Source organism: Phocoena phocoena, chromosome 6 (assembly GCF_963924675.1).
Source record: "Phocoena phocoena chromosome 6, mPhoPho1.1, whole genome shotgun sequence".
NCBI lineage: Eukaryota > Metazoa > Chordata > Mammalia > Artiodactyla > Phocoenidae > Phocoena > Phocoena phocoena.
The window spans coordinates 87,450,688-87,461,677 of record NC_089224.1 but is presented as its reverse complement, the minus strand read 5'-3'; the positions used below and the strand labels follow the sequence as shown (position 1 = coordinate 87,461,677).

Here is a 10,990-nt window from a genome sequence, read left to right as displayed (position 1 = left end):
TACAAGCTACCAGGAGAGCTTAGAAGTGCCAAATCTAGTTTAAGAAGGCTGAGGCACTCAACTGAAATAAAAACTAAATTTGTTAGTAAGAAAATCCTAGTATGTCTGTGATGGTACTGAAGAAATCCTTGTAAGGTTACTAGCAGGCTATTTACTTGAGGTGACAATATTTACAATAAAGACAGTACATTATTACTGTCTCATTACCTTATGGCAACACAACAGTAGCTCCAGAGCTGAGGATTAAAAATATAAAACACAATAAAAAGGATCAGATTGTATATGTAGGCTTTTATTAGGGCAAACATTTCCATAACCATAAATATCTCATTAAAACAAACAGATGACCAAGTACCTTTGTTAAACAGTGATTTAAAATGAAGTAAAAATTAGTAAAGTTAACTGTAAATGAAGATACTGTAGCATATAAACCAATGAGTCATCAATAACTTTTAATACCAGGACCTAATAACATTATTTTCCATGTAAGTAATTATTAATGTGAAAACCATAATTAATACAGATGACACAGGTAACATTGAACTCTTCCATAGTAAAGAAATATGTTTAATATTTTTATGAATCCTATCTGGTAGTATAAAATAAACTTTAATGGACAAAAACTTTTAAAATCTCAGAAAAAGACATGATGAAAAGGTTAATAATGTATACAAATGTTTTAAAGATATTATCACAGGTATGGAAATGAAAGAATCATTGGAATGTAAGAAAATGCTATAAAAGCAGAGGGTTGTCAAAATAGAGAAAAAGAGATATTTGGAAACATGAAAAGTCAAGATCCTATAGTAATAGCAACTATTTTTAATGTATGACAGATACTGAAATGCCTAGGCAAAAAGGAACAGACTGTTTACTGACGTGGTGGTGATAGTGGACAGAGGTAGCTTTTAAATATGCAAAGGACATAGCAAATTAACTTACCACCTCCATCAAATAAAAGTGAGAATCTCTTGGGAGAATTTAAGCACCTTTAGTAGACACATCTTATGGCAGTTAATGAAATGCTTCATTTATCAGTGGAAGACTATTTCAATGGTGAAAATGACATAGGAATCAGAAGCATATTCTGCTGAGACCCAAGGAAGTTAACACTTTCCCGAACTGGAAAAAAATTCATAAGAAGGTATATAAAGTTATTGACTAAATCAGATTTGTTCTAAGAATAACCTGTGCTTAGTGAAATAGCTTACCAGCTGCCACAACTCTGGGATCCTCATGAGACTGGTGTCTTCCAGCTGCTCGGCTATCCGCACTCTCGTTCCACCAAAGAACATGAACTGCAGAAATAAATAAACCAGAAATAGATTCTAAAGACTGTGGCATTACTCAAATAAGAAAGACAGAAACATTAATCAGAAACTGTAACTCCTATTCTTTAAATAAAAATAGTGATTATCAACAGGGTAAGTATTGATACACTAAGTATATTAGTGATAAGATTTCAGAGGGGTGAGCGATTTGGGAGAGAAATTTATAAACATTGTTCCCAAAGTTTCCTTACTATAAATAATGCTGACATAAATTTCATTAGAGCAGCAGTACATGTACATAATAAGAGCAATGTTGATGACAACTTCTACTAACATTTATTGGGTGCCTACTATGTGCTGAGACTGGTTTTACATTTTGTGTGTATTAACTCATTTAGTTTTCATAATAACCTTCAGTGGTAGCTTATTATTATCATCATTTTATGGATGAGGAAACTAAGGCACAGTAAGGTTAAGTAACTCACCCAAGGTGACAGAGTTTTAAGTGGTGGAGCTGGGATTCAAACCCAGGCAGTCTGGATCTGATTATTTTCTTAACATAAACTCCTAAAATTTAAATTGAGAGAACCAAAGAGTATCTTACATATATACACTTACAAATGTACAGTGTATATATTATACACTATCCTCCAGAAGTGAAGTACTGATTTATACTCAGCATATTATCATATTCCTAGTACACTGAGAATGAATTTAAGATTAAAAAGTGTGTGTACACACATTTCAGTAGTTTTTTTAAATAAAAATTCTACACGTCTATTATAGTAAATTAGAGATTTAAAAAACCTTTAATGTCATCATTCAAATGTGATTATATATTTTATATCCTTTCAAATTTCCTTCTTGTATAACTAAAAACATTCATATTTCCTAGAATGTTGGCAAAAACTGTTGAAAAAATTAAGCTTTTTATTTTATTGCCAAATTATTAAGGGGGGCAAGATTAAGCCAATACAACCCTACATAGTACAACAGTACTTGTTTGTCCCCAACCCCTCCAATACTATATCTATATAATATGTTTTTATTAGGTAAAAAATGACATCCAATTATTGTTTTAATTTGCAACTTCTTTAATATATATTAGTCATCTGTGTCGTCTTTGCATAAGCTTTTATTTTTCTTTTTGCTTTTGGATTTCATTTGTTTTTGGTATGCACAGAAATTTGAGCCTTTGTACAATAAAATCATCAGTTCTTTTCTCTCCTTCATAGTTTCTTTATTTGCTTTTGGCTTAGAAATGTTGTTCTCACATATTATTAAATAATTTTATCTATATTTTGTTTCAGTAATTCTATGAATTCAGTTTTTTAATTGATATTTATAATCCATCTTGATTTTATTTTAGTGTATGGTGTGAGAAAGGCATCTAATAATTGTCATAATTTTTCTCCTCTTCATGTACTTTCCAACTTAAACAAACATCTATTTTTGCACAGTCCAACTTTTTTTTTTACAATATATTATTAAAAGTTGAATTTCTGGGCAACGATCAGCTCAACTCTGGATATGTTAGGTTTGAGATGTCCATTAGACATGAAGTGGAAATATGAGGAGGCAACTGGGTATTACGAGTTTTCAAATATTAAAAGTCTTAGCTATCCTCTCAGATAAACTTTAATATCCCAAATAGGTGTTTTATTAAATAAATCAATGTGGTATACATACTATGTGTATATAAGTAGTGAGAAATGGGTAATTTTTTTCTTTGGGCTTGTCCATGTCCATTTAATATTTACAATAACTATATATTTTCACCCCCAAACAACCCAAGTAATATTATTAAAAAAATCACAAATGGTACAACAGTACAAACTTTCACATATAAAATAAATAAGTTGCTGAGAAGCTTAAAAGTTCCCATCACAAGGAAAAAAAAATTGTAACTATGTGAGGTAATGCATGTTAACTAAAGTTACTGTGGTAATCATTTCACACAATATATACATAGATCATTATGTTGTACACTTTAAACTTACACAATGTTATATGTCAATTATATTACAATAAAAGTGGAAAAAAAATCAATAAAACTCCATTGAGAGATTATGTAGATTATGAAAAAAAGATTATGAAAGGAATAGGTGATTTCTTGAGGTCCTTTCCAGTTTTAAAAATTTTATCATTTTGATGTATCAGAGAAAAAAGCAGTTCAATATTTGCAAAAGTCTTCATAAGGTATTAATATTCTAAATAAATAAGATTTAAAACAGGTTTACTCAACCCTTAAAATCACAAAAAACTAAAAATTTGGCAATAAAAGGTAAAATACACTCAATAATGAGAAGAGAGACAAACTGACCCAAGGAACTTAACAGTAAATCACCAATATACTTTGCAATGTCATAGAAGAGATGGACAACTGTACCTCTGTTGAGTATTCCATATTCTGCATGGAACACTCCAACTAATTTTGTGTAGCCTTGATTGACATGAGTATGAACTGCCCTTTTAAATGGGTCACCCCACAGAGCTGGCCCACCAGGTTTCATCTGAAAAGTAGCCAGTTCATAGACTCCTGGAATAGGGAGAAAAATAAGTATTTTACTGAACACATTCAAGCAATTTGTAATCCTGTCTAGTTTGGTTCCAGTGGAAAGCTAATCTATATATAGATTTGGAGGATGATATACATATACATGTTTATGTAGACATATTTATTAATAATTTGCACTGTGCTTTTATGTGTAGAAAGTCCTTGACCTACTTTAAGGATGAGTTGTTAAGCTTATAGAGAACAAAGAAAAAAGGGACTGGAAGATATAGGTAAGTTATTATCTAAAATATTTTTAATTTATAAAATTTATCAATAAAATAGAAAATAATGGAATAGGACTTTTTAGCTGCCTGCATTTACACTTTTATAATAGAAATGAATAAAGTATTTTCCAATCTCTTACAGTTCTGTTCTTCTTTCCAACTTCTACTACTTTTTTGCTTTATATAATTTCCCCCTATAGGTTTCCATTTCTACCAGGAACAGCAAGCAAACAATGGACCTGAAGGGACTGTCTCAGAGTTTTTGAGGCAAAACAAACCCTAAAGGAGGTGGTTTTATTATTCCAGGTATATAATATCCAGGTAAATACTTGAAAAGTATTTTACCTTCTGGGTGGAAGTATAGGGTGGGTGGACAGAAAGAAACTAGGGGACCAGTAGATTTGAGAAGTAAAGGAAAAACAGGCAAAAGTTACTGAAGAATCATGAATAACATAGAGGAAGAGAACCAAGATTTGACATTCTCTTTGAAGCCCACTAGTTCATTTAGGTGGTGCCTAAAACTGAGGGGATCTAGGTGGATAAGGATCTAAATAAGACTTTTCAAATCTCTTGTAATCCAAAATGCACTACAGAGTTGGGAATAATGGGGGAAATAAAATAAAATTTAAATTAGTTTATGCTTTTTCTAACCTGACCTTTGTTTAAAACTGGATTGAGGTAATAATTTCTTTAAGTCAGCAAGAAGTGAAATCAGGAAGAAGACAAATCTTTAGGAATTATTTTCAAACTGAGAAATAAGAAAGAGGAAGACATAAAAGTTAGACTACAGTAATACAGCTTGGCAGTTCCAGTTAATTCATTCCCCCCAAACAGTCAAATTTTATAAGTAAATTTGTATTTCATGATTTGAGATTATTAGTAATTTATGGAAAAATACTTTTATATCTAAAAGTTTGTAATATTTAAAAATTATGACAAAATATCATACACTATCCCTCATCTACCCACATGTGCTCCCTGCTCCCAAGGCCCAACTTCTCAACCTTTAGTGACCATGTCAACTTTTTCTATAATATAGCTAAACTTTAAGTATCAGTATGATGCCAGTTTGGAAAACAACTCCATTATTTAATGCTCAATTTTTAAGAATAAGCTAAGAGCTCCAAATTATTTTTATCTCAACAATCAACATATGTTCCTATATTATGCAAAAGATTAACTTCATTTTTTTTCCAGTAGAACTTTAGTTTTTATAGCTTAAAATCTTTAATATTTTCTCCATCAAAATTCATTGACTAAGATGGAAGGACTTACCTTCTTTTGGAGGTTTTTCTAATTTGCACCATGGCACCAGATAAGTAATTTCACTCTCTTGTTTATCAATAAGAGCCAAATTTGGAATGAGAAATTGTTCTTGCCATTCCTTATCTTTGGTCAAGGCTTTCTGAACTTCAGTTCGATGAGCAAAATTGTCTATGGGATGAAAAGGAGTAAGAAAAATAAAAATGTTTGATTTAAAACCACCTGTACTTTTTCTGGGTTTCATTCAGTTTAGTAAATGTTCATCGAGGCCACATAAGGACTGTGTTATATCACTGGAGATACCAACATAAGTAAATGTGACACCTGTCCCCAAGTTGTTCATGGTCTAAAAGGGGAGTAGGAACGTAAACAACTGATAATATCATATAGTAATGGGCTTTATATGCTCTACCACTTAGTAGGTAGTTGTGAGGCTTAGGTAAGTTATTGAATCTTTGTGTCTGTTTAACTCCAGTGCTGAAGTGAGGATTAAATAAATTAGCACATGAAAGGAGCTCAGAACAGTGTTTGGCACCTAGTGAGTACTCAATATCTGTTAACTATGCTTATTAATTTTATTGAGGCATTTAAATTATGGCGCCAGTTTAGAAAAAGACTATTTTTCTTTGTCAGTGGTGATGGTGATGAGTGGTCAGGTCAAGGTATAACTGAATTAAATTGAACATCAATGAAATTAAGATTTGCTTTTTCAGCCTCTTCTTTGAACTAACAGCTTCCAAAGAAATAGTGCTCATTCTCTTACTTACTGTCATCCATTCTTTTTACCCAGTACTATTTCTCTTCTGTTTGTTACCCATATGTTACTAACATATGGGCCTAGTACTAATATTTACTAATAGGGCCTTATGAGACTAATGGTCAAAGAGTTTTCTATGGTTTACGTCGCAGATAAGGAATAACAGCCTTCTTAGAGCATTAGTAAGTTATATCAGGACCTTACGAGTAATTTCTTAATGGGACATGATTCAGCTGGTGGTGCATTAAAGCATAAATTGTGTTTTTTTAAATAAATTTATTTATTTTTGGTTGCGTTGGGTCTTCGTTGCTGCGTGAGGGCTTTCTCTAGTTGTGGCGAGCGGGGGCTACTCTTCGTTGTGGAGCTTGGGCCTCTCATTGCGGTGGCTTCTCTTGTTGCGGTGCATGGGCTCTAGACGTGTGGGCTTCAGTAGTTGTGGTTCGCGGGCTCTACAGCGCAGGCTCAGTAGTTGTGGTACATGGGCTTATGTGCTCCGCTGCATGTGGGATCTTCCCAGACCAGGGCTTGAACCTGTGTCCCCTGCATTGGCAGGCAGATTCTTAACCACTGCACCACCAGGGAAGTCCCGTAAATTGTGTTTTAATGGGGTTTGTTTTATTACAACAGGGAGAACCCCTAAACTATGGCCACGTTAAATACAGAATGAGTACTTTTCATATTAAAGTACTATTATGACTATTAACTTTGGACACTGATGACCAAACACTAAATGAAATTATTAAAAGTTCTTTAGATATCATCAATTCCTGATGTGACTTCACAAAAATTTAATATTGGAATTAAACATTCTAGGGATTCCTGTAACCGTTCTTCTTGTAAACCAGGGGTTGGTCAACTTCAATACTGAAAGAACTCACTTACTTCCTTTCCTTTACCTCCCTAGCCTAGTATAATGACAGTGAATTCCTTGAAACTCTGGGGGCAGGAAAAAACCCAAAGTGGTCCTGAAATATAACAAAATTATTAAATCTTAAGGATGGGTGAGGGCTTCAAGGTTAACTATCATCCTCTATCAACTTCTATTTCCCTGAAGTCCCTAGATGTTCGAATGATTTCTGCTAAAACACTGATATCCAGCTATAGCTTCAATATAAAGAAAAAATAATTCTACTTTCTTTTATGATCCTAACTCACTCTGGTTCTTGCATTAACTGCTTTAAATTTTTCATAAAAAATCTGTACAATAAGCCATTCTAAACTTTTTTTTCTAGAATTAAAGTCTAGCTTAGAATTTTATGACTTGAAATTGGAGATGCCACATTTTCCCAATATTGCTTCCCATATGATAATATAAAGGTTTCCAGCAATGGGCTGTTAAGAGGTATACTGTTGGGAAGAATAATCACTGAATTAATTTTTTTGGTATTGCTGTTTTAGTTTTACTTAACCTGTATGTATTTATAGTAACATAGATCCAAGAACTAAGTCTCATGTAATATCTAACTGAATGAAAATCTGTACTGAATACTTAAGCTGATGACTCATACCATACTTCCAAACATGAAACACTTTATTCATTCTGCCTCCAAATTCTACAGTCCAGAATCCAACCAATTCAGAGTGAGCTGTCCGAAGATGAATGTTTTTCTTAATATTTTCCAGGAACTCATTCATCTTTGAGGGCTTAACATAACAGGTACGAAATTCATAGAATGTTCCATCGTATTGTCTGGGGCCTGTAGCAAAAGATGAGCACACCTGAAGAAAGATAAGGCAACTTGAAATATTTGGGGAAGGTAGGGTTTATAATATTATGTTACAAACAAATCTGAGTCTGGAAACAAGGGACACTCATTAAACTCATAATCTGTTTTGACTTCTGTTGTCCTCTCTCCACTGAATTTGTTTAGAGATATGTCAATAAAGATGCCTGCTTTAAACATTCTAAATATATAGCTACTGTTTCCTAGCAGGGGCTCCACCGTTAGTCACTTTTCCATGAGACACTCCTAAGAAGGCACTGGGTCAGCCTCTTTACCAAAGGACAATTAGGATCCTGATAAATTTTACAAATAGTTAGGATCCTAATAAATTTTACAAATAGTTTATTATCCCTTATTTAGCTAATATTCCATCTATATTGAATAGCATATGTATTAGAGTTAAGCATTTAAAACAATTTTTTAACATATACAGGTATTTTGGCTGGCACAATGACAGTGTGTTTACTGGCAGAAAACTAATTTTTTTTTTAGGTTCTTAAAACAATGGAAATTGCTGGTCAGATAGAAGTATTTTCTAAATCCAGTGAAGTGGACCACTAGTCAAAAATAGAACAGGAGTGTAACTAGTGTAATAGGAAACTATGACTTAGCCAGTTGCATTGTACTATGGTGATAGCCTGTGTAAATGCTAGAAAAAGGAAACATCAGTAAGTCAGAATTGTCTGAATAATTATTAGGGTTTAATTACATATGCAACCTGAAGAAGGGCATTTAATCCACCCAATTATAGCAGGTTGATGGAAATATCCCTTAAGAACCATTCATTACTTTTGTAATAGTCATATGCTCACAATGTAAATTTCTAATTGGGTTCTCTGAGTAAACTTAACTTTCAGTAGATGCTTTGTGTATGTATATGTGTTTGTGTATATATATATATATATGTATATACAAATATATGTATATACACACATGCATATACATTCATATAGCATTCTAGTTTACATATCCATCGTACATAAGTTAGGTTAGCATGTTTACATTTCCTGAAGCTGATTATACCAGAATTATCTATTAAAGTAGTTTTGGTACTTATAAGGCTATTGATGAATTTTGGGCTTATACTGACTACCTGATATGTCAAAGGAAAGCAGTAGGCTTCTTCCTCTGACATATATTTTGTTTAAAAAACACAGTAATGCATATATTTTACTTAATTGTGTATAAAGCTTAATTATAATAATCTCTCTTGAGGTCATTCCATGTCTATGATGAGTTATACTCTTATTGCCCAACTGACTTAAGCTTGCCATCAAAAACAATTGCAGCTGCCCCTGTATTTGACAGATATTCTTTTTGTGCCATCTTACTAAACTTTACTAACAGAATGTTAAGCAAATAAAAACTGCCTAGTATTTATAGTTTAAAAATATTATAAATAAAATATATCAGATATCAGAAAATGGGCCAATAGAGTACTTGTAACAACTGCTTTTTAAGTTGCTTTTCAGGGAATTTGTATTTGGAGATCAAAATATGTGATCAAAGGCATACATTTTATTATCGTTGGCAGAAGAACGTGTCCTCCCTGTATCCTCAAGTCCATTCTCTACGTCTGCGTCTTTATTCCTGTCCTTCCCCTAGGTTTGTCAGAACCATTTTTGTTTTCATTTTTTTGGTTGACATTTAATAACATCAAAGTTCAGAGTAAAATTCTAAGGAATAATTCTTGGTCCTGCCCCAATAGAGAGACTCAGAATAAAGACTGTATTGCTAATCTTGGGTGAAGGGGCCATTTAGTCTTCACCAGAAAGTCAGTCTCTAGAGTGGATTATAATCCCCTTCTTACTGCTCTTTGAGAGAGAAGTAAAAGCCTAAACACCAAAACGAAAAAACCTCTAGGTTAGATTCACAGAATAGGCCAATTCCTGACAGTTAAGGCTGAATCACAATAATCTATTTTGTACATTTTTTATCCAGATTAAATAAGTTGTCATCATCATATTTGCAACGAGGTTCCTGACACTGCCTGACTAGGGCACCAACCTCAGGAGACAGTGGCATCTGGGCAGGATGCTTCACCACCTGCACCCTGGGCCCCCTCTTAAAGGTTCTCTGCCTGCAAAATGCTGGACGGTTGTGTATTTCGCTTAATAGGGGGAGGCCTGTCCTATTGCCCCTTCAGTCTGGAGGGGCTTGTCAAAACACAAATCAGTAAGAGAGGCCGGACCAGTGTCTAGCACAGGCCCCAATGCGGCGACAGCAACCTCGCAGAGCCGCAAAAACGCAGCAGCTGGCGCTTCAGGGGTGACCTCAGGGCTTCCGGGTACCTAGGCTAGAAACGGCCCCTGTCCACGACTGTTTGCGAGCCGGCCGGAGGCGACCCTGGCATTGGGTCTTCCTCTAATGGAACCCTTCCTCTTGCCGCGCAGCGCGGGGTCCGCCGCCACGGGATTCCGAGACTTGTACTAGAAGTCAGCTCTGCGGCAGCAGAACCACGTTGGCAGGTCTGGGCCCGTAGGCGCATGCGCGGCCCGCGCTCTCCCCGCAGACGCCCCTCCCCGCCCCTCCTCCAGGGAACGATTTGGGCGCGTTTCGGACGGCCAGTACCTGAGGCGCCTGCGTCCGAGCGGCCAGAGCCTTAGTCAGGCTCCTTCGGAGGGCAAGCATGGCACGGCTTCGATCGCTGAGAAGGGCAGCGGCCGGTATTCTTCCTTAAATTCCTCCTCCTGTGGCTTCCCGACTAGCAGAGAGCGGCGCCTGCACAACTCCCGGACGCAGGCTCGGGGCGGGTCGGCTCCTCCTCCTGCGTTGGGGCCGGGGCGGGGGCGGGTTGGGGGGCGGCCGGACCGCCCAGTCTGCCAGGCGTCCTCCGCAGCCTGAGCCCCAGACGCGTTTGGTGTTAGCTCTGACCCTTCCTTCCACGTTGGTTCCCTCGAACGTTCTTACCCCCAGCGTCAGAAATGACATTAGAATTAGCTGAGTGCTGATGTCGCTCCTGTACCACCTGTCTGGGCCCGTCGCCTCATCTCCTTGCGCACGTGCGTACAGTTCCTAAAAGTTCGTGTGTAGGATGCGAGCATGTACGACCAAGGAGCCTTCACTTTTCTGTTCTAAGTGCATTCTCCGTCCCCATCACTGCCCACAGCGCGAAGTTGCAAGGCTCCTAATAACTTACACTCCTAATAACTTATTTTCCGGGAGCTCAGAGGAATGGGGGCACCGAGCTAGAT

At 35.9% G+C, this 10,990-nt stretch overlaps 1 protein-coding gene across 2 annotated transcripts; it reads right to left on the bottom strand.

The window, feature by feature from the left end:
* Positions 1–276: 276 nt before the first annotated feature.
* Positions 277–10,528, bottom strand: NIPSNAP3A (nipsnap homolog 3A). 2 transcript variants are annotated; one of them, XM_065879388.1, is made up of 6 exons: positions 10,368–10,528; positions 7,581–7,791; positions 5,328–5,486; positions 3,661–3,810; positions 1,212–1,298; positions 277–1,122 (listed from the first exon to the last, which is right to left on the bottom strand). In XM_065879388.1, exons 1-6 carry the CDS (start codon positions 10,425–10,427, stop codon positions 1,046–1,048), a joined length of 744 nt encoding a protein of 247 aa, XP_065735460.1. In that variant the 5' UTR covers positions 10,428–10,528; the 3' UTR covers positions 277–1,045. The 2 variants fall into 2 exon arrangements, with proteins under 2 accessions (XP_065735460.1, XP_065735461.1); XM_065879389.1 differs by lacking the exon at positions 3,661–3,810 and having other exon boundaries at positions 1,046–1,122; positions 10,368–10,427.
* Between the last annotated feature and the right edge of the window lie 462 nt (positions 10,529–10,990).

Coding starts and splice junctions, on each gene's coding strand:
- NIPSNAP3A (XM_065879388.1), bottom strand. CDS start 10,427: ATGCTTGCCCTCCGAAGGAGCCTGACTAAGGCTCTGGCCGCTCGGACG. Junction 5,487..7,580: donor GTTTCATGTTTGGAAGTATG/GTATGAGTCATC, acceptor TTCATCCCATAG/ACAATTTTGCTCATCGAACT. Junction 3,811..5,327: donor AGAAAAACCTCCAAAAGAAG/GTAAGTCCTTCC, acceptor TCCCTATTCCAG/GAGTCTATGAACTGGCTACT.